Source organism: Lagopus leucura, unplaced genomic scaffold, assembly GCF_019238085.1.
Source record: "Lagopus leucura isolate 7727_CA_CO unplaced genomic scaffold, USGS_WTPT01 Super-Scaffold_100015, whole genome shotgun sequence".
NCBI lineage: Eukaryota > Metazoa > Chordata > Aves > Galliformes > Phasianidae > Lagopus > Lagopus leucura.
Genome location: NW_024962269.1, coordinates 6,539,699 through 6,567,307, shown reverse-complemented (window position 1 = coordinate 6,567,307; position 27,609 = coordinate 6,539,699). Strand labels below are relative to the sequence as shown.

General features: G+C 36.9%; 1 protein-coding gene across 1 annotated transcript; it reads left to right on the top strand.

Annotated features, from left to right (window-relative positions):
* Positions 1 to 14,824: 14,824 nt before the first annotated feature.
* Positions 14,825 to 27,329, top strand: LOC122182645 (aromatase). The gene is made up of 9 exons (XM_042876116.1): positions 14,825 to 14,966; positions 16,118 to 16,268; positions 18,742 to 18,896; positions 20,104 to 20,280; positions 20,960 to 21,074; positions 22,025 to 22,139; positions 22,750 to 22,912; positions 24,215 to 24,456; positions 27,081 to 27,329. The coding sequence occupies exons 1-9, from the start codon at positions 14,825 to 14,827 to the stop codon at positions 27,327 to 27,329; spliced, it is 1,509 nt and encodes a 502-aa protein (XP_042732050.1).
* The last annotated feature ends 280 nt before the right edge of the window (positions 27,330 to 27,609 follow it).

Sequence of the window (27,609 nt, the reverse complement as noted above, 5' to 3'; positions counted from 1 at the left end):
CATATTAGGATAGATCTTATTCAGACACATTTCATAAAAGATCATCTCTGTTTCAAAGGTCTTATCATCTCATCTCCAGGCAGCACACAACAGGAGTGGAAAACAAGAAAAGAAGACCGAGGCAGAACGCTTTATTAGTTTTTTATTCTTAGATTTATTACACTTCAAGGAGTTTTTAAACATGAATCTTCTAAGCATACCATTTTCAGGAAAGCTGCTGTGTAATTTAGGCACAGAATGTACACTCATAACACTATTTTGAATATTTTGCCTTACTTTGGAAGAAGCTGTAAAAGGCACTGAGTGTAGCTGAGGGAGGAGAGGGCACATCACCCCCACAGCCACCCCGATACAAAGCCGTGCACTCCTTCATTTTCAGAAGAAGCAAAAAGCAGTCTGTGCAGATCTCAAAATGGCACATGGCTGTGACACAACATTCAAATTGTTCTGGGAATACAGGATGGAGGGGGCACTGGCAGAATGCTCAGCGCCTTTACAGGCATTGTGGCTCCTGCCCACGTCTACAGCAATTTGGCACATTCTGTGTCTGGGAAGAATCCTCTCACATCGCACTGTCTGAATTTTTATTCCTGGTCTCCACAGAAAAAAAGAAACCATCTGAAGATACCACGAAGCGATGAGAAATGCCACAAAGCGTAACCTGAGGAATGGCATTTCTAAGTAAACAAGATTGAGTCAGAAAAACTTTTTAAAAAAAAGCAATTTAATCAGAGTTTTGATGGGCTGGGTGCTGCGCTGCCTGGCGGGCACAGAGGTCTCCTTGTCAGGAAGAGGCTGGCAGCAACCATCAGCTCTAACAGTATCCTCCATTGCAGTCAGACATGGTACTGAGAGGTACATTTTCCATGGCAGGCAATGGAACAGCAGATTTGGGCAGCTGACCACCAACCTTTCTGCTGTACAGCTTTTTCTACCAGAGGGCCTTTTAGCCAGTATTATGCTAATGCAGAGTTTCCATAGACAAGGAACCAGAGAGCCTAGCATAGCTATCAGTTGTCATTCGGAACCAGCACTTACAGTTAAAAAAAAAAAAAAAAAAAAACATGGACTTAATCTCAGGATAAATAAAGGAAACTGGCACAGCAACACTATTTATTTTGTTTTGATTTGGATATTTATGTCAACAATGATAGACAGCTCTAAAAAAAAAAAGTTCTCTCTTTGTTTTCCTTCGTTCCCCTCAGAAGCACTTTGTAAATCCCAATGCACTTTTTTATTACTTGTCCTTTATTGAATTTTTTTTTTTCTCCTGAAGGTACATAAAGAGAAATCACATCAGAAACAAGAATGCCCCAAACATTCAGCTCTTCCAGCTGTTTCTTTGATTCCCCACCTTTATTAGCACTTGGTTATGGTTATTTTTGCACTGGCACTTGGAAAGTTTTGCACTGTTTCTACATAAACTAGTTTACATCAATAAAATCCTATTTCTTACAAGCGTGCCCTCTTTATTTTTTTTTTTTTTTCTTCTTCTTCTTAAAACACATCGGCTCTACAAGATGCAACATTGACTTTTTGCCTCACCAAGCAGCACTACTGACACTGACCCAGGGCCCTGCATTCACATCCTGCACTTCACAACGAAAGCAATGTATATATCGGTGTGCAGACACCAGCAGTGAACAGACACGTAACGGAAGCATTAATGTTTCACTGTAGAGCCTCAACATAATCACAGATGATTCAGAAGTCTGACCTTTGCAGTCTATGATAATTTCTGCTTTGTCTGCATTTCATGGTTTATTAGAAAGGACACAGATTAAGCATACTTACCTCACAAAACTTTAAGGCCCAAAATAATTTTAAAGATCACGGCATTTGGGAAATATTCTGAGTCACACAATGGAGTCCCACAGAGCCCAAAGCCAAAGAGTAATTACAGTTGTTTGGTCCATGACCACACACAACTGTTTTGCTTTTGCTAGCAGCTCCTTCTGAAGACAACCGCAACAACTGCAGTGCTGCATAGCACGAGGCTGTGATTCCACAAAACTGGCTTCAGGCCTTACAAGGTGCACAAGGTAATTACGAGGTAATACAGAACTTAGAACAATGTATTTCAACTCAGTCAGAATTATTTTAAAGCAGAATTTCCAACCTGAAATTCTACTTAGCTTTAACTTAGCTTCATTCACATCCTTTATGGTTTACAATACTATTATTTCTCATAGACCACTTCAAAACATCTACTTCTATTTGCCAAAAGAATGCAAAAAGAAAAAAGGGAGAAAAGGGGAAGAGAGTAGAATTAGAGAAGGGAAGGAAAGGGAAAGGAAAGAAGAGAAAAAAACTAAAAGGTATCACAGCATTTTAAGAGAAACTGATGGGTCACGAAAGTCTCCATAACTTTGACAGATACATGCAAGAATGTAGCAGTAGAACACACTTTCTGAAAATCCATCTTCTTGCACAAACAATGCATCCCATGCACAGAACCTACTTTTGCAAATCTGTCAAGCCTTCAAGCAGAGCAGGACTGAGAAAGAAGTTAGGGACAGAGAACACTCTGAATCCTGCCCACTTCAGGGCTCATGCAGTCAGGGCAGCTCTCTTCACAGAGCAATTGGTACCATTAGCAAAATAAGCAGCAGCACTTGAAGGAGCAGTTAAAAGGATTCAGAACAACTAGAAGCGATCGGTCACATTTTCAGCTGATTGCTTTGTACCTTCTTTACAAGCTAAACTTAAGTACTGCGTATTTATATTCCATTACAGAAATACCTACAGTACCTTCAGTGCTGGAACTGTTCTGTTCCATAAGCACTCTTAAAATGTCTGCTTCCACTGCTGGCACTGCAGGCACAAGAGGTTTGGCTACATTTCCACTTAGCAAAAGTTTAACTCACTTTCCGTTGGGTTTTTTTGGAGGGGGGGAGGTTGGTTGGTTGGTTGCTTGCTTTAAATTTTGGTGGAAATTGTCTCTAGCTGTTAAAAATAAAAATGCTTAAAACTTCCTATAATTTATGCAAATGACCACTGGAAAGGATTCTGTGTGATACAGCAACAGTATGACAGAGTACGACTATAATAATCAAATAACAAAAATTTGCCCGAGAAAGTCAGGAGTGCTTTCCTATAAGTGGCACTGAAAGACAGCCAGTCCGTTCAAGCTGCTGAAGGGAGAAGTTGGGAGTCCAGCAGCCCTAACAGACCAGTGTGTCCTACCATGCCTGGAGGGATCCCAGTGAGTAGGAGAGCAGTGCCGGCCCCTTACAGAACACAGTGCTTATCTGGCCAAACAACAAGGCCCTAGATCTCAGGAGTCCTGCAAGGTTCCAATCCTATCTTTCTCCTTTAAAAACAGGCCAAGTGGCTGGAATTAAAGTACAAAGAAAGCTCAGGGAGGCAGATAACCCCAAACTTCAACTCCTTGTGAATAACAAGAAATACTTGGAAAGCGTAAGCGTTACTTCAAAGAAATTAAAACAGGGGAAAATGGTTTAAGATCCACAGAATGTACTCAGTCTTCCTTGGTCCTTTCAAGTTCAAGCTCTCTATCACCTTTATTGCAGTCAGTCCACGGGCAGAGAGAAAAAAAATCTGAGACAGCGCTTCCTAGTTCCAGCACATCCAGAAGGGGCAAAGTTTTCATGCACCTCTTCCTTTTTTCTTGGCCAGCTGTAATTCCAACTCAGGAGTAGGAAAAAAAAGTAGCTAAGCTGAACAGCTAATAAGCAGCAAGGAACTGTAGATGCCCAGAGAGTAGATTCAGAGTTTGTTTGAGATGACACATCCACGACTTGTTCCTGTAATACTTCATTACAGCCACTTCTGTGTGCGACCAGAACACATTGTTCCCATCTTCACAACCAGCTGCACTTCTTGAATTAACAAGTGTAAGCCTATCATAGTCTGAAGATCTGAACTTATGGATGTTTTTCTCCTATTAGTCTCTCAGAATGTTGTTAACTCTTTCCATTTTGACTTACACTGGCTGTTTTTTAACGCTGTTTTATCAGTTCTGATGTGGACAGAATGAGAAAAGTGACTTGGAAGGAAGTTACTGAAAAAATGCAGCTTACATTTTTACAAGGTTTACATCCTCTTGTCAGGCAAGAGCAATGCTTGATATAAGCTAACGTCGATTCCAAAAGGCAACAGCAATGTAATCCTGCAATAATATATTTTTTGCTTCTGTTTCAAGTAAGTTGTTTCAAGCCCAGTGCATCTACTTGGCCCTAAGTCATGCAGGTAGACAGTTCCCTTGTAACAGCATACTGGTTTTATACACTGCCACAGTGAATTACACATCTTGATCAGCGACTAAAATATTTATGCAGCAAAGCCACTACCTTGCGTGTGCAGCCACTCCTATAGGCTTAGCATTACGAGTTTGGGGCTGCAACAACCCTAAAAGCCCACTGCCCCAGTGCAGCTACACACATATGTAGTCTTCACAGAAGGAATGGTTTTGGTAAAGCACGGAGCATACAAACACCAACAGAGTCCAAATGCAAGTGGCTCCTGAAGAAGCAGCAGTCATAAATAGTACTTTTCCTAGTGAGGTTTTTTCCTGCATTTGTTCCAGACAGACACAACAAATAAAATACTTCAAAAAACCAACAAACCACCTTCAAGGTCATCATCTCCAAAGACTTGCATCTATTTCAAAACAGTACAGAGCAGCTTTCTGACTGTACTTGAAGGAATGATGAGTTCTTCCCAAAGTGTCTCTTTCTTTCAGACTGTTTAAACACTTTTAAAGAACTTAGGTTCTGAGGACATATCCTGCAGCTAGGAGAAGCGTGTGGAAGACTGCTTTAAGAACAATGCACTGTTTGATCATGACATGTAATGTAATGATGCAATAGCAGCCACCTCATCTGCTCAGCAGCTATGCACAGCAGTGTTAGAGCACACTCATGCACAAGCCTTCTTTTTGCCATTTAAAGAGGCAGAGATACGTGATGGAAGCCAAACTTCTTCACCAAGTAGAGAACTTCACAGGTTGAGCATGAGATATCCCCACAGCTTTTCCATTAGACAGAAATAGATGAAGCATCTGATTACACAGACACTCACAGTAGTCTTAGCTCTATTAGTAGTATTTGATGATTAACTTGTTTAGGATAACAGGAAAGCAGTATATATGAGAAGTTAAGAGAAAAGGCCTAAGCAAAATGCCTCGATAAAAAGAGTGCATCATTCTTCCTGCAGAGCCTACAAAAGACAGACAGCCACTACTGCAAACGCATGGATGGTGGGGGGAAAAGGAGAGGGAAGTATTACACCTGTATTTGCCTACTGCCGATACTCTTCATCTAGCCAATGGTTTGGGCCACTCTTCAAGGTGCAGCACTGAGCTAGATGGTTCTTCAGCCATGCAATCACAGTCTGCATCCATACAGACATCTCTGTCTCCTTCTACCCTGAATCACATGCAGCAGATTAGGGACAGATGTACCAGAGACCATTCAGCCCTGCTGTAAGGACAACGTTTACCTCATGCCCTACTAACTGGAATGGGATCATCAGGCCATAAAAAAAATTAAGCCCTAAGCCTTACTCAATCCTACTAGTTTCACAGTACTGAAATTTTGTAATTTTGTACATAGTATTTTTGTCTTCACTGATTTAACTGATTTTCTTTCTATGCTGTTGCTAGATCTGATTTGATCCCATTTTATTAAAGCAACATTCTAACCAATGTTATCACGTGAGCCACAGGGTCCCTGGCAAGGATGTGAACTCCCCTGCTCAACCATGGAGAGCATTTTGCATCCTCTTTTCACAAAAGTCTATTGTAAAATATTTAGGGAGGGAAAAAAGCCTTATTTTTATTGTATAAAACAGAACTTTGTTAATTCACTGAATGCCTACTCAGGCACTGAAGAATTTGCAGTATTTAACTATAGATCTTTGTAGTGAACAGCAAGTCCAATCATTCTGGTTGCATTATACAGAGTTCCAGGAATTCTTTGGCTTGAAAGAACTGAAATCCATTTTCTCTGGCATATGGAAATAATATTTGATTTAAAGATATATCCCACAGAAGTCAGTCTTGAGAAAAACCAGTCTGAATGTAAACAAGCATTTTTACATTATTTAACCTTTCTCATGCTCTCTTCATGACCAATTAGACTGTCGCATTGCTGCCAAACTACAATTCATGAACAAATTCTTTTCGTCACCAAGTAGATATAAAGCTTTGACAGAAGGAGACCCAACAAAACATTACTAAAATGTTCCATTTTTAGAAATGAGTCGTTTTGATTAAACAAATGATTAAGGTACGAGGAATCAATAATTCCATTGTGTGGGAAACTAGCTAGATCTTTGACTCCCTTAAACCTCAAACAACTCATGCTAACGAAGAAAGAATCTATAATGGTTTCACATTCCTTATATTTACTTCTTGCTTTACCAAGCATTTCATTCTGAGGTTTTTATAAATAATATGAAGAATTAGGTGGTTTATTCTTGCTATTTGCGTATATAATAAAGAATATCTAGGGATATATGTGCTTCTAAATTGAGCTAATCTTCTTTTTTTTCTTGTTATTACTATGATTTAGCAATATGAAGGTAATACCTTCCAGAGCAGTTTTTCCAATAGCTGTGGTATTCTCTAATGCTACAGACTGACATAACGTCTTATAAAACAAATAAGCAAGTTCAGCACAAGTTATTTTTCTTAGTTACTAAAGCCAAAGCAACACTGCAATGAATAAGTCTATTTGAAGCCACAGGAAAGGACTGGAACTCTCTTTGGTAACCTTCTTTTGCTGGTACATAAAGCTCTTTTCATTTGGTATCCATAGAATAACCCATCCTGTTCAAAACTGACAATTCATATTAGTTTGTCCACATTAACAATCTGTAAGTAATATACCACAAAATAGATCAAAATCAGCCTCAAGATCTAGTTCTGCTAAAACATAGTTTACAAGTAGTAAGAACATAGAATTATCTTGTTAAAACCAAATTATATATATATATTAATGCCTGACTTTCCCTGAATTTTTAAGCAGGCTTAAAAATTGAAAACAGCTGTCATCTCCTTTGGAAATCAAAGAAATAGATTTTAACAAACACTCCTAGAACATAAGATAATGACTGAACTCTAATGCACAGAATTGTGATCAGCTCTAAATACAAGACACAATAGAATTGCTCACTAAAGTTCTGACCATTTCTGCTTGTACTTTTGATTCCAAGAAAATTATACAGTGAAATGAGTCTGCAAACAAGTCTCTGCATAACAAATAGATATGGAAGGGTGTGTGTACATGGAAAATGAGCAAGAGTTCAGTTTTCAGACTGCAATTATTTTGACTTCTGATTGTATAAGCTGTGTAACTTCAATGAGGTTGCAGTCATGCCGGAAGCATTTCCCAATGAATTCAGTCCTTATTCTCCAAAATGTCTGCATTCATTATTTATTTATTTATTTTAGAAAGGCTTCTCAGCAGAGATTTCACATTCATCAAAACTCTAGGCCTCTTCCAAGCTTCTCCTGAGTTAAAAATATTCTATCACAAGAACTATTGTGCATAAATCTTAAATACCTTTGTTCCAAGTGAGATCACAGCTGCTTAGAATTAAGTCTCTTCTACCCACTTGATGGGCCTTCTGACTAAAAGCGCTAGGATTTATTTCACTTATTTCTCTTAAACGCTGATGCTAAAGCCTTGAATGAGTCCATAAAGAGAATGAAAACACTTTATGAGAAGTGTTTACTTGGCCTGACAGCAAGAGACAAGGATGAATAACATCTTCACACCACAGGACATGACTCGGTCTTGCTGAAAGCAGCTCTGAGTAACTGGGCTTTCTTAACTTGGCAGCACTGAGCAAAAAGATGATTTTGACCTATTTCTCAAAACACTCCATTGGAAATCATAGAAGTAAACTTCACAGAAGAGGCAGCTGAGTAAGAATTTGTTGTAGCATAAATTGAGACCCTCAATTCAAACTTTCTGTTGGTGTTTCAAACCAGTATCAGACACAACTACCTTATTCATACTTCTGAGTTAGTCTCATCTTTTAGTCACATCACCATCCTTTTCTGTTGAACTCTGTTCTTTATTTCTGCTTCCTGCAACTCTTTAATGCAGTTCTTAGAAACATTTAATCTTCATACACTACATTTATTCCAGCTGACAAAAGCTACAGCTCTACAAAGCAGAGAATCCAGCCTTCAGTATGCATATTAATTCTGAAGTGTTACTAGGGCAGCTGGGAATATAAAGGAAACAGTCTACACACAGATATGGAGGATAGCCATTACAATCTTTGTAGTGTTGATGCAGGATGGCATCTCATGAAATGTTATCTACAGTGATGGCCACCTCAATATCAGAATGAAATACTTAAACTTCTCTTCCTTTCTGTTAGAAATCATTAATAGATTTAAATGCACAAGGCAAAAAATTAGCATCATTTCTGATAGTTGCATCTCCATTTAAATGCCACATCTATTTCCTTGGTATTTAAAGTCTTCAATTATGATTAAACTTTACTTTTCTGCTTTGCGATCCAGTCACAATTCTAATCAGTTCTAGACACGTGTATCTCTACTGCTGGCAGCTGATACACTGAGCTCTAGAGGTAAAATTACAAAATTCTCTTTTCAATAGCAATGGCCCCTGATCTATTACAAAAAACAAACTCCCATCTCTAAGCAACTGATCTCTTAGCAACAAGAAGCACCTGCATAAAAGATGCCACAGAGAGGGATCACCAGAAAACCTACTCAGATCTTTAAAAGAAGATCATCAGTAAGAAAGATAGCACTCTTCACTCAAAATCCAGAGGAGGACACAGGTAATTTTTTAATTCATATGCTGTATTTTCTTCAGACTGTGTGAATAGGACATTACAGAAACGTGTGTGCAATTTTTAATTTTGTTTTTGTGGAGTAAGTATACTTTCAGCTGATTACTTTCTGTAATTACTTTCTGTAATTAGCTTTGTATGGATGATACGTTGTCAGTATCTAAATAGATTTTTTGATTGGAAGATCTGCAGATTTTAAACCAAATTCTTAGCATTAAAAGAATAAACTATTAAATATACGGACATTTTTCTACAAAGTTTCTTTTTAAAAAAGCAAGTACAACATTCTTGCTGAATAGTAATCCTTAGAAACTTTCCACTTCATTCAAACCTCCAGTGCTTCTACCGCATCAAGTATTATAACTTTTTAGTTCTTTTAAATACAAGCTCTGGTTATTTCTAAAAGAAAAAAGAAAACACATCCATTGCCTCTGTGGTCTCTGATTTCACTTCAGAGTGGATTGAATTTTGCTCCATTCACTACACCTCAAATAAAGATGCGAAGCATGACAAAGTTAAGGTATGATACACAGAAGAGAATGGATACTGACAAACTGTTAAAGACAAATAGCAAGTTAACAGCTGGAGCTAACGTTTGTCAGCAAATTTGGAAAAACCAGCATTTCCAGGTTTCATTGTCACAGGAGGGAAAAACTGAATTTATTAGAGAAGTTAAAAAAAATCATGAAGTGAAACAAGTCTGGAAATGGTTTGTTCTCTCATGACTTGCTCTAGCTTTGTTAGCTTTTGCTGTGGGGAAGTGCTATCTGAAAGTTATCTGAAAGGTAAATGGTTTGAAAGTATTCATACATTCTTCTTAATCCTGCTTTTTCCTCAGAAACATAGAGAAATTTTCTTCCAGGTTAATTTACATACTTTGAGAGAATAGTTGATATTTCTAGCCAAAAGTCAAGAACTGAAGTTACTTTCCTTACACAGCAGTGCCTTCTGCATCAACTAACTTTCTGCTTATGTGGGTTAAAGTACATGCTAGCAACAGAAGTATCACAGCAGAGATGTAATTGTGGCACAAAGAGCTGCCTTCAATCTGCCAAACGACAAACAAAGATACCTGCCTAGCAGTGACAGCAAATTGATAATACTTATATGCAAAAAAAATATATATATATAAACCAAAGCAACTCTATATAGGTCTACTTTTGCACTCTCAAAACAGGTATGATGGAAAGCATGCTGGAGAAAACATTCTCTTGTCTAGCCTACAACTCATTTTCGGGTTTTGAGTACAATCAGAGCTTCTGCTGTTCTAAGGGAACTTTTGAGGTAGAGAGGCAGTAATACAGAGCCTTACCAACACTGCAGAAGTTTGTTTCTCTCTGTACTTCTTTTAGATGGCATACATGCACTGACATTCTGCTTCAGAAGGTGTATGTTCCAAATGAAACTCTTTTACTGTCTAATGTGGATAGTACTTTTCATAGACATTATGTTAGTTCCTAAGCAACAACGAGACCCTTTTTGAAAGGTACAAGAACTAGCAAGTTATTTTTCCAAATCATGTCAGACTGCAATTAAAAGCCCAGAGCAGGACATGGTCCAAGATTTAATTTCAGATCATTATTCTTCTGAAAGAAAAATCCCAATTCAAATAATTATAGATTATTCAGGAAGCAGAAACCCTTATTGTACAGTCAATTGGGCAGCACAGAGAGTACCTTGCCTCACACGTTCACATTGTATAAATAGCTACAAGAAAATAGTACATACTGTCCACAAATAGGGAGAGAACTCCTGAGCTGGATGAGAGTTGACCACATCTTTGCTGAAATCACAACACCAAAAGCGCACTGTAGAAGCTCCAAATGGCTCCTCCATGACATCTACATGCTAGGTGTGATGGAACTTCCCCGCCACACCAATCCTCCACCTACTGACTCAAACCCTAGAAATGGCTGAAAAAGGTAACTATAGGCAGTGCATATTTTAGCATATTTGTACTTCTGCTGTTGTGGAAAAGAATTGATGGACTTTCAAGGGAACAAGACAACTCTCTGTATCAAGGTTTGTCCATGCCATGTATGTAGTACATTCAGTAATATCTACCTACTTTGGATTAATTCTTCAAAAGGAATGTAACTGAGGAACAAAAAAGGTGCATTTATTTTTGTGGTTCTTAGAATAAGTTCTACACAAAGGTGACCACTTTTACAATAGTATTACAAATGACTTCTTATTCTACAGCTCAGATGTTAATTTATTATTTCATAATGAAGTCCACCATTTGAAGGCAGTGTTGAAATAGTCGTATGAACTCCTTCAGCATGAGATCTATTAAAGGAATCTGATGTGCAGTCAGAGACAGCTCTCATCCTATTTTAAGTACTTTAGTCCCTGTCCAGCAAAGATACTCTCACATTCAAAAAAAGCAAATACAACTATTTTATTTGTCAAAAGGTTCTGTGTTCCTTTTAGGCCACGCCAACATAAGAAAACACTATAGTCCAACAGAAGCAGTTATTACAAAAAAGAAAAGTAATTGGTAGAGTTGATCCACGCTACATACATTTCAAAAGGGTTCACTTTAGATCTAAGCACTTTATGCTATTTGAAATCCCACTTAAAGTTGGTATGCATGAGACACAGATCTTGAGTACGCTGCCTGATTTATTTGCATCAAAGATGACCCCAGTTTGCATGCTCTTAAGTTGCTCTGTAATAGGAAGAGAAGCGTAGCATGGTTTGCTATCAAAGCAAACAGCTGAAATGAACTGAAACACCAGTGCAGAGAGACTTTGAGCCACTGTCCTGCTGACTGTTGCACACTGAGGAAACATCTGCAGAATAAATACAAGCAAACCACTACAAGCAATTACTTGCAAGGAAATTAAGTCTGAAGCTTTATAGTCTGTATGAAATTGTCAGTCTTAACTGGGTGTAAACTGACAATATCTAGAATCAGCTACTAGTAAGAGAGGGAGGCTACAATGTTTTACGTAGAAAAATGAAGACTTACTAGAACTGCATAATCCAACAGTTATATTTGTGCGAAGCCGGTCTATTTAAAATTTCACTTTTACAAACTGTTTAGTTAAACTTTAGTTAAACTGCTTCAGATGCTGTTACGGGGCACTCATATTTGAAGATTCATAACAAGCAGCAGATTCTTCCCTATATCCTTCCTGAAGTACTGCTGAAATACTGCTGAGGAAAGGATTCTAAGACTCAAGAATGGGTCTCCAACAGTTTTCTACTACTCTTACGAGCTCCTCAAAATTATCAGTAAATTTCAGCCACTGATCCTGTAAAATATTCTATATTCTATTTTTCTATGAACTACATGCACAGCTTGCCCTTCTATTAAACATAGCCATTAAGCATCAAGTTGCAGTTTTAAGGATGGGGATTAATACAGTTTTCACTTAGATATATGGAATTCTTTTCTGTGGAACCCTCTTATCCCTCACTGAAACACCTTTTGCAGAGAAGAGTGCATAACAGTACCCAGAATTTTCTCAGTGTTTCAATCAAGTGTTAAAGATCCACGATCTATAGGTCCCCCTGCTGGCAGGTGCTTCACAGCTGCTAAGCTCTAAAATTACCTGTAGGCATATCCAATTAATTTATGTCACAAAAGCATTTCCTTATGAGCTTCTTTCCCAACTCTCCCACTCTCTGACTTTAAAAGCTTCCTTCCATCCCCTTTCCCCTATATAAGCAACAATCAGAACCAACAAAACCCTCTTATCAGACACATGCCTCACTCAGATGCAAGGAAAAGAAAACCACCCACAGAAGATTTCAAGATCAAATAGCCAAGAATAGTGAAAACTTCTTCCATGCACCTCAGCTGTGTTCCATTTCTGCTTACTGTATATCTATAAAGTTTACTTACTGAATTTTTAGTTCTTCTTGAGAGATTTTCTTCACAGAAAATGAGCATAAGCAGGACAAGTAGTTCAGCTGAAGTATTTGCAAAATGATTTTTCCATCGCCAAGCTGACTTTTCCAACAAAAAAATATTTAGAAATTCCAAACCTGGAAGTGTTCTTGGATCGTATTTATCAAAATGGGGCAAAGAATTTCTCAGTACAAGTAGCGTCAATTTCTTGTTTTAAATACTAAAGGAGCCACATTTCCTAATGCTTTGTGTGCTTCAGGCAGGTTCCAGAGAACAAAATGGATCCAAATAAAAGACAGTACTTTCACTGCCTTTCATTTACACGGCAGTCAGGTGCAGGATATAAGAATGATAAATCTAACAGTAAAGTGCACACTGATGTAGCTATCATATCATAGAGGGAAAAAAAAAAAAGACTCTCAGTAAAAAAACTGTAAAATGAAGTCAGATCCAGAGAGAAAGTAATAAAGAAGTGAACTTATGTGCATGAAGCGTAGCCATATCTGTGTGTTGTAAGCTCAGTGAAAGGAACTGGATTAAATAAGACCACTCTATGATTCTATCTACACATACACATAAATAGTACTCAGTGCAATTCAAAGCTAGCATTTTCACTTCTATCATTACAGAAACATTACCATTAGTGCGTAGCAGTTTTTATTGGTGAAAGTAAAATATTGTTACGTGATTTAAACAATTTTTCTGGTTACAAAATCCTTTTTCAGAACATGCGTGACAGCTGAATGCATACAGGATATGTACATATCACAAGAGGGATACTGCTGGCTAGAAATTGTGTGCACATTTCTGTCACCTGGCACACCATGTCTCGGTCAGTGTGGACCACAAAGACTTTCATAGCAATTACCCAGAACACAGGAACGTTACGTACACCTGCAAGGTTTTGAGCCACTGTTGCTCCCTCTTCAGCATGGTTTGGTGTGTACTGTAAACATTTTGCCTGAAAACACCAATTTCTCACTGTCTAGAAAGTACCTATCACTTATTTGGCATAGTTTAATATGATGATAGCACCCAAAGTTACTACAAAGTTAGCTGTTCTTTCATCTGCGAAACCAAATCATGAGATAAAAGAAAGAACACTTGCTGAAAGTAAGCCCAACAAAAAGCTTCCTATTAAGGAACAACATCGCTGGTGGGATGAACAAAGAAAACATTTTCCTTTTTCTTGTTAGAGCAGAATTAAGAAAATGTTTTGCCTTATTACCGAGCAGATGTAAGCTGCATCTTTCTGTGGTTATGCAAGATTGATTTTCTCACTCATATCATCACATCCTCCTTCTTGTATGTTATGATTTAAAATCAAAAATTGGCAAGACATTTTCAAAGAATCCTTCTGCTCCTGCCGTACATCCCAGAGCTGTCCACCTGCTTGCTTTTCCATGCTGCTCAAAGTGTTGGCTACAACCTGAAGGACCAGATAATCCATGGTCATGTTTGTTACAGCAGAAACTAATTTTCTCAAAGTGTTCACCAACAGAATTGCCATAAAGAAACACAATACTTTGTACTCCACTCAAAGGTTGACTATAATATATATATATATAATAATTATAATATATATATATTTTTTTTTTTATAGTCAACCTTTCAGTGGAGTACAGAAAGCATTTCCAGAAAGCTTTCTGGAAATTAAGGACTAACACTACAGACATGCAGGAAGGAAGGAGGCTATGAAACAGAGATAAAAGTCCATGGGTGAACTCATTCAATGCTTCCACGTGTGCTGAGAGTTTAATTTCTTGTGTTTTGGTTAGCAATTTGCAAGGAGTAACCCTCAGTACTGGCCAACAAAGCCAGTGCTGGAGATGAAAGGTTTGACAGCCAAAGCATCCAAAAGTGTGCTTTCATATCAAGGTCAGAGAAGCTTTGTTATTTTCCAGCCAAAGAGAGAATCTGCTGCATGTCTCTTTCAACTTGTGACGTAGCCTGTCCTGGCAAGCAGTCCAGGTCAGTCTCATTATAAAACACAGCTACCTCAGAGGTAATTTGCTCATTTACAGGGCCTCCAGCAGGTTGAAAGGTACCGAGCAGATCTGAATAGAGCTTTGAGCTTTAAAAAAAACTCTGCCTCTTTTCTTTTCCCTTCTCTCTCCCTCCCTCCCTCCCTCTCTCTCTAAAGCAAAGCAGAATCATTTGGAAAAGATGATACCAGAAACTTTGAATCCACTGAACTACTTCACCAGCCTGGTACCAGACTTGATGCCAGTTGCCACAGTGCCTATCATCATTGTCATCTGCCTTCTGTTTCTAATATGGAACCACGAAGAAACATCATCAATACCAGGTAAGGTAGCTCCATGATATCGCCTAACAGCTGCCCAAGTATTTCTAGAGTTTTTCAAATTTAAATGAGAAGGGAATGCTGAATAATAATTGCACACAGCAAAGCTTTCTAATAACGCAGACATTAAAGTAACTGATGAAAGAAATCAGGCTCTATTTAACCTTACCACTTCCCTAACAAACTTGGCCTAGCCATATAAATACATCATTTTGTTTTGCTTCTGTTGTATATATGCTAGAAAGATACAATGTCATCTGACAAATTCTATATGTTCATATTTTCATGTACATTATAAATTCCTACTTTTTATGTGTCGCATGCTTAAAGCTCACTGAATTATCTGCACTAGAAGCAAGAAGTACTATCTGGCAAATTACTTGGATTTTAGCAGATTTTTGTCTTTTACAGGCATTGTAGAGGCAAGGTATGCATCCTGTGAAGAAGAAAATCCTCCTTTAAAAATGATTCAATAGCCATGCTAATTCTGTAATGCTCTCTCCCCTTTCTCCTTTTTGTTGTAAGGACATTCAGTGCTGAGTGACTGTAGGTTCTAGCTGATAACTTTAAGTGCTTATGAATCCTTTCTTAGCTCCTATTTCAGCATGTTGTTTTCAAAAATGTACAGCAGTAAAATACTCTTTCCTCTAAATATCTATTTTCTCACTCTAGTATTATTGACTAAGACAAATATAATTACATTAAGAGAGATTAAAAAATTATATTTAATTACATAACAAGGATATTCAACTTTACAGGTGCTATTGCCAAGATCACTCAAATGATTCATTAAAATCACAAATAAATAAGTTGAGCATTTGTTCCACACCACTTCTTTCTGGTGTCTAGCCATTGTTCATCTGGTTGTAAGCAATCTCAAAGCAATGGTTTGAAGTCACACAAAGAAATACTGAACTTTATTTGCTGTATTCACACTGAATGGCTTGTAGGTTTTCAGAGATAATAAATCAGATTCCAGCAATGCAGGTGCAAGTTTCTGTAAGACAAAACTTCACAAAGGGATTTTATGTCGTTTGCCCAGTGCAAACCTTGACCATAATGCAAAAAGGGCAGTCTCCAAAGGGGTGATTTTTGGTGACATATTCTTGTCTGTGAACACTGACAAGAGAAAACTTGTCTTATTTTTCCCTTAGGGCCAGGATACTGCATGGGAATTGGGCCCCTCATTTCACATGGGAGATTTCTCTGGATGGGAGTAGGTAACGCCTGCAACTACTACAACAAGACATACGGAGAATTCGTGAGAGTTTGGATCAGCGGTGAAGAAACATTTATAATTAGCAAGTAAACCTTATTTTCTATCTTCAAGAAAATGAAAAAGTTGTTTCATAGATTTACAACATTTTTCCTACTTTCTGAGGTAGAATTGAAATAATTGCTTTACAAAATTATCATAACATAGTCCTCTTATTTCCTATTGTTCACAGATCTTTTTCTAATCTTTTGTTTCTTTAGAGACTCGATTACTGAGGTCTCTACTAAAGACTACCACTGGATGGAGTCTCGTTTTCTAAGTGGAAAAGAACATAAAGAATTATGACCCAATCCTAAAAGACACTTACAAGTTACTATTCCACTTAATATTGGGATGACACATTTCACATGAATGCTGACTGACTGACTGCCACACAGCTTTAAGCCTAATTTTAGTTTCCCGTGTTAAGATTCTCCTTAAAATGAGAATAATTCTTGAAGATTATGGCTCCAATTCAGCAAAGTAATTAAGCGAAAGCAGCATTACAGGATCATGAGTAATTCCACTCCAATTACTGAGATTACTCCTAGAATTCAATTACACAAAGTACTAAAAAAAAAAAAAAAAAAAAAAAACAAAAAAAAAACCACTAAAAAAAACCAGTAGTAAAAGATTTACTATGCATAATTAATTAAAAAAAATATTAGCAATATCAATCAATGCATATTCAGATCTCATTATGTAAAGTTTTATGAAAGACAATGCAGAAAATACAACTCTTACAGGATTTCTCAGGAGTGCTGCTAAGAAACAAAAGCTATAGATGCATCAGACATTACAGGCCATACATCACCTTTCTTCAGGCATCTTCTGCTTAAAAGCACTGACATCACATGGAGAACTAATATCTAGCTTTAAAAACAAAACAAAACCCAACAAAAAATCACTTTTTTATGGAGTGCTTCATAAATTCACTCCAAAACCAAACAATATTCCAACTTCTGTAAGTGTACACTCCTCCTCAGTCCGTATTTGTTTACTTGTACCACATAACATATAATCTTTACAGCACTGCTTTACTTCTTTTTGGTTAGCTTCCATTTCATCAGATTTTCATCATGTTGGCATTGCTAAAATGCTATCTCCCTCTAAAGGAAATATCTCAAAGCGATAAGGTTAGTCACAACCTGTTGGCCAACATATGTGAAAACAAACCTTGTTGAGTGTAAAAACAGAAGAACGGATGTACTGGATTCACCTATATTTCTATTTAGGAACATTCATCCTACATATTTGGCTTTAGAAAATTTTCAATTTAATATACTTTTGTATAAATAATTCCTCTTGATAATATTATGATGCCGCATAACCAAAAGTTCTAACTACATTTAGGCTTTCTATGCATGTCCAGGAATGGCCAAATAGCTACAGAATCATGGTTGAAGTTTAACATGCATCATGATGAAGTTATCAACTGTCTGGTTAATTTTATTCATCACGGAGAAACTGATGCCTCACAACACAAATACTAAATGCATTGAAATAAACAAAATTTGTACTCTTTAATGCCCTTGAATGAAAGTAGGAATCATACTCCCTTAAATCTGCCATATTACTGCCTTTTTCTTACTCAAGGAAGTAATAGATATCAGAATTGGAGTCAGTTGGAGTTAAGCTGTTCACGGCAAACCCCTACATACGAATTAGAAGGGTAGATGAATAGACAGATTGATTGACTAACAGACAGAGATACACCATTCTTCCCAAAATACTGGCCAAGGACTACAGAAATTGGTAGAATACAATGGATGGTACTTCTGGAAACGCAGACAATCAACTGCAGAGAACGTTACCATAAAAGGAATAGAAATGTACATGGATGTAAAACACATCTTCTTCAGTTCCACTGCTTCATTTATTCATGGTGTGTTATTCCTCTTATTTTTGCTCAATATATAACCTGCAGTTTTCTAGGGCAGTGTTACTTAGCCTCTGTTATGAGCATTTGAGGGTCTTAGCAAATCCCCTGTAGTGATTTTAAAAAGCACACATTAGCTGTTAGTAGGATTGAGTTATATATGTCCATCAAAAATACATTAAGGAAAAAATAAATCAAATATCAAATTTAAAAGAAATCAATTTAAAACCACTGATCTAATGTTAGAAGAAGAATTTCACTATATAAGAATGTATAAATCTGTCACTATTTTACATAATTTTCTAAAATATCTGATACTGGTTATTGCTTGAGTATACGTACAGATCCCTATCAGAAATACAAGTTATAAGAGTACAAACACTATTCACATTAAAATCTCTTGGTGACCTTTGTATTTTAACTGAAAAAATGGGTTTAAATCCAGATAGAATACATTGCTGCTCTAATATAAATTCTGAAGCCATTCAATCATTTTTTTAATTATGTAATAGGAGCAACATTTAATGTCAAGAATAAACTAAGAATGCAAGTCAGCCCTTCTGAGAGTATCAGAAAAACATTCTATGTATAATCTTTGAAATTGCATTTTATTCTTTTCTTTTCTCCCCACTTCTCTTTCTCAGATCCTCAAGCGTATTCCACGTAATGAAACACTGGAATTACGTTTCTCGATTTGGGAGCAAGCTTGGATTACAGTGCATTGGCATGTATGAAAATGGGATTATATTTAATAACAACCCAGCACACTGGAAGGAAATCCGACCCTTCTTCACCAAAGGTAGGTCAGTGCGCATTAACACACCGTGCCACTCTATCACATGGTCTGTTTCTTTCTGAAATGTTGTGTGTCCTTTGCATAATTAAACTAGAGGGAACAGTTCTCTGTTTATGATCTCAAAACACTTTTTCACACATGTTCTTTCACATTTACTGTGTTTGTTATGGTATTTGAAAAGAAAAAAAAAAAAATAATGCCCACAAATCAGGTGTAAAAATAATTGAAATTACAAGTCCAATATTCACATTAGCTCAGCTGGCACTTCCATAAATGTATTTAGCAGATTCTGTCCACGTTTCTGTCCATACTTCCTATGATATCCAGGCCTTTCGTACTTGATTTTGCAATTGAAAACTATCAGCTGCTCTTTGCTGGCTGAAGACAGCAGGAAAAAATAATATCTTTCCTACATATTCCTAGAAGTACTAGCTCTCTCGATTTATGAGCCAGACAGCCTCTCTTCTCAATTGCAAATGTACAACCCCTCTCCACATGTATTTGATCAAATAACGTACTTCAGGCAATTACAGAAGTTCTTACATGGAAAAGTAATTTAATTAGAGTACCTGGGGCACTCAGCACTGAGTTCATTCCAGCTAAAGCTCGTCATAAAATCCCACTGAATTACACAGCAGAAGAATGTTTGGTTTCTTGAAATGAAAAGACAGAAAATATCCCTCATGACATTATCTCCAGCGTCCACAGCTGAACAGTCTAATACAGGCTAATGCACAGTGTTCTACTAGAGCAAGCTTCAATATGTCCACAGCAACACCATAGGTTGCCAGCAGCTTATTGCAGAGCTTCTGTGCTGTTTACCCAGGAGATGCATTCCCAGAAAAGCTGGTTGTCCTCCCTATGAGACCCCAAACTAACATCCCTGCTCAGTGTACTTGTGAGCGAGACAGGCTGCCCACGGTGCCTGTACAGAGGATATATACCTCCTGCACCAAAAAGCAGCACAAATAGTGCCAAACGCCTAACATGGCGTGAACCCAGCACTAAACACAAAGTGGATGGATGCAAGTGAAGTTTGGTCTTTGTGTTTCTTGCCATTCTAACTAAAAATGCAGAATGATTTTATTCCAGCCACTTAGGCTACGTTTTTTTAAAAAACTTTTTACTCACATCGTAATTGCTAGCAAATTAGTAATAAAGTATAAAATTTAATGAAGCTTTTGATCATCTTGCATCTTTGTATTTACAGCCCTGTCTGGTCCCGGTCTTGTGCGCATGATAGCCATTTGTGTTGAATCAACAATTGTTCACCTGGACAAACTAGAAGAAGTGACCACTGAAGTAGGAAACGTCAATGTGTTGAACCTCATGAGACGGATCATGCTTGACACATCTAACAAGCTCTTTTTAGGGGTCCCTTTGGATGGTACCAACAGCTTTATTTTATACTTCATGTGCATAAACAAGAAATGTTTGTTGACATCACTTAGAGTTATTGTTTCAGAGAACAGAACAAGGACACACTACTACATCCCTAAATGATTTGCTGAAATTGGTAAATAATTCTAATCATGAGAATATTTTTTGGATCAAATATATATATAAGTTAATATATATATAAATATATATATATATATATATAAAGCTTTTCACATCTAAAGAAGTTTTTATGCTTCAATCCCAACATTATCGCCATGTAAGAATCAAAAACCTTCCCACCAAATGAAATTATTGCAATGAAAATTAACCCAATCTTCTCTCTGATTCTTTCACCCCCAAGTCCATTTGACCAAAATAATATTACCGTGATACATAAATTTACACATTTCAACACACTGCAAGAGAGTTCTGCTTCTGTTCTCCCATGAGAGAACATCTCTAGTTGACACACCATCTCCTTTTCCCTACCTACCAAGAGTTTCTACGAAGAAATATACCTCATCTGCAATGTGCTACAACTGTTTCCTAACGGCATCTACTAAAAAATGTTTATCCTGTCAACTTAGCAGGAGCAGGGCCTCCTTATTAATTTCCCTGAAGCATTTCTGCTGTTTGACTATTGAAGTTTAGATTTTATACTGCTGTTTATTTACATCTATTTTCAGAAAGTGCCATTGTTCTTAAGATTCAGAACTACTTTGATGCTTGGCAAGCTCTTCTATTAAAGCCCGACATATTTTTTAAGATTTCTTGGCTTTGCAAGAAGTATGAAGAGGCAGCGTAAGTATCAACAATTTCTACAGATTTGCCTAAGATTCTTACTTTCTAGAAAGATCTTTCTTCAAATCATTCTCTTAGAAAGTAAATTGTAAAAATTTCAATGGTGACTGACTGAAGGCCACTTTCTACAAACCCAGGAGAGAAAAATGCTATGAAGAGGCTGATCTCAGGGGGCCATTTAAAGTCCTTGTCTACACAGTTCTAATTTACTTACCAAAATAATTCCATAATCCCTCCATCTAATTCTACTTACTGGTGTCTGCAATGTGCATTTTTTTGGTCAGTGGCTGAGTTTTGAGCTAAAACTTGGTGTTTAGCATGACAATGCATTTCAAAATTTTTTTTCTTTAAGTAAGGAATAAATAGGTTTTGCCACCTTCCTGTTTGTAAAAGTACAAACTTCCTCTTCTGTTTTGATGCTCTGATTTGCTGTTTTATACTGTATATATAGAGAAGCTTACCAAGCTTGAATTTTAAGTGTATTTACCCTCCTATAAGCACAGTCTTTCTACGAGAACGTGGCCTTCAAATCTGTAGCTAATTGAAAATGCAAAATAAAAGTTATTCAATGTCATTTTTCCAAAATCAAAATGCATAATGTTGACAGTATGTCTCATCATATAATTCTAAAAAAAAAAAAAAAACTCTACCATCAAGCTAATATATCTTTTTTATTTCGTGTAGATATATAGAGAGGTTTCAACCCTTTAATTCCAAAAAAATAAGATAAGATTTCAGTCCAATCTAAGAAGAAATTATTTTATCAGAAATATGAAAACCCTCAGTATTGCTGCTTTTGCAAATTACCATTTAGCCATTCTAAAGAATACTGAAATTCTATCCTTAGATGTTTTCATGGGTATAACCTTCATGTTTCTGAACATTATCTATACTTAATCATACATTAAAAGGCTTCAAATATTAATATATTGGATTTTATCCACTTTCAGCAAAGATTTGAAAGGAGCAATGGAAATCTTAATAGAACAGAAACGACAAAAGCTTTCCTCTGTTGAAAAGTTGGATGAGCACATGGATTTTGCATCTCAGCTGATTTTTGCACAGGTATTGGCAATATACTAAAATTTTGCCAACTTTGATTTTTCTGTCCATTTTCTTTCAATAGCAATAGAGAATTTACAATTTAGAGATCATATATCAAATTCAGATCATCAAGAAGGGATACAAGTTAGTCAGTTTGAAGGAGTCCGTCAATCAGGTGGCTTAAACAGCATTCTGGTTATTCACACCTTAAAAGGCATCCTGAAAACCATTGAGTGACGAGCATCCAGGGATATGCTCTCTCTCTAACTCCCATGTTTTATCTTGATGCATTGCCTTTTACTTGCAAAGGCCCCAAGTACTGTGTAAATCCTATCTTGCATAATCTCTGACAGCTCACATACTGTGTGGGGAAAGGTAATAAATCAGTAAGAATTTGAGATAAGAACAAAGCCTCCCTTTTTTTGTAAAATCATATGCACCTATTAAAACATATATTTATATCAAAAGAAAAAAGAATGCTTCTTAAAAGATAAGGGATGAGACTTGTGAAAATCAAGATCTGGATTTTCATTTAAATGTATTCTAGGTCCATTCCATACTACTGCTATGGGATGTTTGGCATCAGGTCGGCAATCAACATTTTCCCCGATTTTTTCCCCAATTTTTCTAGAACAGGGGAGATCTGACCGCTGAGAACGTGAACCAGTGTGTGCTGGAGATGATGATCGCTGCTCCTGACACTCTGTCTGTGACTCTCTTCTTTATGCTAATGCTGATTGCAGAGCACCCCACAGTGGAGGAGATGATGATGAGAGAGATTGAAACTGTTATGGGTAAGTAGGGGTTGCAAAGTCAGTGGTGCGGGAATATAATTTTGCTTGTGCAGTGATCTAGTTTCTCACTCAACGTCTGAAAATTCTAAGGATTTTCATCTTACATAATTGTTTGCTCTAATGTATACGAGCTACCACTTTATGTGGACAAATTTATTCAAGATCAAGAGAAAGATGAACCATTTTTAAGATAAATTCTATCAGGATTCATCAGAATTGACAATTTTGAGAAAAAAATACTTATCCCATAAAAACAGCAGTACAAATCACCTCAGAAGTTCCAATGAAATTATTTTCAATTTGCCTTGCAATAGTAAAAGGGGACACTCATTTCAAATACTTCTAAACATCAACATTTCTCTCGCACAGAACCGAAGTTTCACTATGACCGCAGAACGGTAACGTTAAAGAAAACTACAATTGTTATATCATTCTGCTGTCATCCATTTTGATCTCAAACTGGTCTCCTCTTTAAATACTAATGATGAGCTACTCAAAACAATCAAAATATTTTCAGGTTGTATTCTCCCTTTCTCTAGCCTTCATTCAAAGTTTGAACTCCACCAAACTACATAGAATCTGACTTCATCCAATCCTGTGGTCAGTTAAGCACTGGCAAGCATATTAAAAAATCCTTTCCTCTTTCTCTAAGGTACTTTCAGTCTCAAATACAAAGGAAGGGCTATGATGTTACCTCAAACTTCTTGTCATTGTTTCAGCCTCTTTTTCCTACTTGAGTTAGGAGACTGCCCTTCCCTTTGTCGTCTTATGGAAATTTTTCTGAATGATCCAAAGTGTTACAACTGAAGGAAACCCAGGAATATCTGGGAAATCCAAATAGTGAGCCTTCTTGTCACTTTAACGGCTCCTGCAAACACTTTGAATCCTGTTCGGCATAACAGCAGCAAAATCTTCCACCACAACATAGCACAAAGGGTTTTTCTTACTGTACTTGGAATATAGTATCAGAGGTTAGCCTCAGATTCATCACTACATACAACTGCTATAAAATCCTTATATATCAGAGTACAACTATCTTGAAGTCCACTAAAATAAACTGTGCTTTGCCAGTGAAGACTGAGGCAAAATGTGTTGAGTACCTCAGCCTTCTCCTTGTCCTGTATTGCTCACTAGGTGGGGGGTGGGTTTCCAAATGGAAAGGATACATGAAATTACACAGAAGCTGATGGGTACTTCCTGCCATTTCAGGAACTGAAAATCTTCCCAAAATATTTTGGAATTTGTATGATGCATCTAATAAATTCATAACCAACTGCTTCACCATTTGTTTTATTCCTGAAGGTGACAGAGATGTACAGAGTGATGACATGCCAAACCTCAAAATTGTGGAGAATTTTATTTATGAGAGCATGAGATACCAGCCAGTTGTGGACTTAATCATGAGAAAAGCTTTGCAAGATGATGTAATTGATGGCTATCCTGTGAAAAAGGGGACAAACATTATTCTTAACATTGGACGTATGCACAAGCTTGAATTCTTCCCAAAACCGAATGAGTTTTCTCTTGAAAACTTTGAGAAGAATGTAAGTTTTCCACCTTATTTCCTACAGGATATTGGATATTATTTGTTGACAACGTATGTTCCTCCTATTTTGATCAAGACCTTTGTGACCAAGGCTGTTTTCCCCTTGACTAACTGCCTATCTAGCCAGGTGTACATCCTGCTTATTACTATTGTTTTAATTAGAGCTAGGTGGGCATTTTCCCATCGAAGTGTCTTATCATTCAAAAATAACAACATCATTGAAAACAAGAATTTTTGCAGGCATCTCGATTTAAAAATGCCACTGAAGACTGTCCAAGACACACACCTTTACCACCATCTCTGACGCTAGGCAAAATAGAGAGGCTTTAGGGAGCTACAGCCATGCAAGCAGTACATAAAGATCTGAGGCACTGAAAGGAATCTCTGGTGAAGTGAAGCAGCACAGTAATTCCCAAGAGACAGACTCTGGCACCCATTTTATGTATTAATAAATACAAACAAACATTAAGTAAAAATACTCATCTTTTATAGACTGAATTGGCAATCCTAAATTTTGATCAGCTCTGTAATGCAAATGCTGGGTAATACTGTCCTAGTGCAACGCACCATTTAATCTAAGTTTCACTCCAACTCCCAAAAGAATTTTTTCTATTTGTAACCCCCTACTACTGTAAATTATTCTTGAGATTCTTTTCATTCAGAACTTTGCTCTTCTGATTACTGATCAAATGAATTGTCTACCAAAAATATACTTGTTCAGCAGTAATCATATGGGGAAATTAGAAGTGCACTGAAAAAAGACAGACCAGTTCCATGGCAAATTTGACTCCTTGTTTTTGACTGTTAACCAGTGCAGGTGGAAATGAAAGATGCTGCTATCCAAGAAAGAGAGGACACAAAATATGAAATATTAAGTGCTAGCAAGCACAGCTAGGAGGCAGTTAGCTACATCTCTAGAACAAACAGCCAGCCATGCAAGAATGGAAGGCATTACCAATTTCCCTATTAAGGGAATCTCAGCTGTGCAATGTTAGCCTTTTTTCCACAGATGAACAGATTTTCATGGTATATAAGCATCCTCTTTATAAGGTCTAGTGGCCTGTCAGGTATAAAAGTTGTATGGGGCTAAAGCTAAAGGGTTAATCCTTTCTACAGCTGTCATAACTCATTTTGACCAACTGAATAACAAATCTGAATTCATTTTACTACCAGGCAAAACTTTTTTTTCCCTAAGATGTTAGAAGATGCACACAGAAGTGCTCATAACAAGAAACTTCAGTTCTAAAGAAATAAAGAGAAGAGCCACTGTGATACTTCAGAAATAGTAAAACACATGAAGACAATTAAGAAATGAGGGAGAAAAGGTTATGTATGCTCAAGCCAGAAACATGTAGAAAAATCAAAGATAGAGTAACTGATTAAGTTTACTGAACTACTCAATGTAATTCCATTTTGCCACCCATTGTTTTCATTCTAGACATTTCTATAAAAATGGATTTCTTGCTTATTTTATAAGCACACTTAGCTTCTAAAAATATTTCCCCTTGACCAAATGTTTAACCACACATTTTCTAACTGATTTGATGTATGATGTTTGCCACATAATTATTCTAGCAAGCACAATTCTCTCGCAGTTCTCTAAGCAAGTAGCAATCCACACCATTATTTATAAGATGACATTGTTAGAATCTAAATATTTTTCCATTTTCACAGGCTGCGTGCTTGCCATTGAGCTATACTGCCAGCTGCTGCCCTTGCTTTGTATTATAAGCATTTGTATTTATCTATCGTTTTTGAAAAAGTATATATCTCAGTTTACTTGAAATTATTTGAACAGGTAAAAAATGAGGGGAAAGGATAATTTCTCTAGAAAATTTAATATGAAGCATCCTTCTGTATTCTAATTCCGGATTCAAAAGGAAATCAAAAGCACACAGCTAACATTCTTTTTAATACATTAATGAAGAAAAAAATTACCTAATTGCTTTTCTTTATTCATACCAAGTGCCTTGGTACATCATAAGCAGTAACATTCATGTTTCAGGGGACTGTTTGGATAGTTGATCTATTCAGTGTTGACAATGGTAGGAGAAGTTTTCTATGCATTCTTCAGCAGTTCTGCAAATCTTACATTTCACATTTTAGTTGATAGAACAAGAGATAATCATTTTATAAATATTTTAAAAAAAGATTTTCAACATTGCATTTTATGAGAAAATTGCTCATTTCTCAGAATCACATTTTGAAAACTTTCAGAAGTTTTTAAATGTACTTTAGCACATATTAAAGTGAAACCTTCACTCTATTCACAGCCTGTGATAAAATCCCTGTAGTTCTCAGGGGACAAGCAAAATGAAACACGTGGCAGAATTCAACTGCTTCAACTTTACCTTTCCTGCTACCTTTGCATTTGAAAAGGCACAGTTATTTCCTGTATTTATTTCCATGTTTTGGCCTGACTTGTGTGGGAAGACCATTCAGTAACAGCAGCAGCAGTGTGAAGTCAAGACATAGCTTAGAAAGAAGGAAGGAAGCAATTTTCCTGAAAAGATTCTTTCCATGCTTCTTCCCTATCCGTACTACAGATTTCCAGCATTTTTCTATCTGATTTTATCAAGAAAATTTTGCCTTAAAGTTTATTCCTCATGTTATTCTGCACAGGTTCCATCACGCTATTTCCAGCCATTTGGATTTGGCCCCCGGGGCTGTGTAGGAAAGTTTATTGCCATGGTAATGATGAAAGCAATTCTGGTGACTCTTCTGAGACGGTGCAGAGTGCAGACAATGAAAGGAAGTGGACTTAACAACATCCAGAAAAACAATGACTTATCCATGCACCCAATAGAAAGGCAGCCTCTGCTGGAGATGGTTTTTACACCAAGAAGCCCAGACAAGAATCACAGTGATTAAAGGGGATCAGCATTAACATTACAGGGTGTTCTCAGCCACTTTAAGAAATGCTCTTCATTCCCAGGTAAAGATATAACATAAAACATTTTGTTGCAACTAAACCACTACACCAAGCATCCACTTATTTGCCTGCACAACACAACGTGTTCTGGCCATAAATTCCACTGCAGTGCAATAAGTCCACATTCTCAAAATAGTCCTGTTGTCAGATGATGCCACACTATACACAGGATTCCTGACTACTTTTTAAACCGTCAAGTTCAGATGAAGTTCAGCCCTG

Excerpts from the sequence above, each read along its gene's own strand:
- LOC122182645 (XM_042876116.1), top strand. The coding sequence starts at position 14,825 with ATGATACCAGAAACTTTGAATCCACTGAACTACTTCACCAGCCTGGTA. Across the intron at positions 14,967-16,117 it reads AGAAACATCATCAATACCAG|GGCCAGGATACTGCATGGGA; the intron begins GTAAGGTAGCTC and ends TTTTTCCCTTAG. Across the intron at positions 21,075-22,024 it reads AAGAAGTATGAAGAGGCAGC|CAAAGATTTGAAAGGAGCAA; the intron begins GTAAGTATCAAC and ends ATCCACTTTCAG.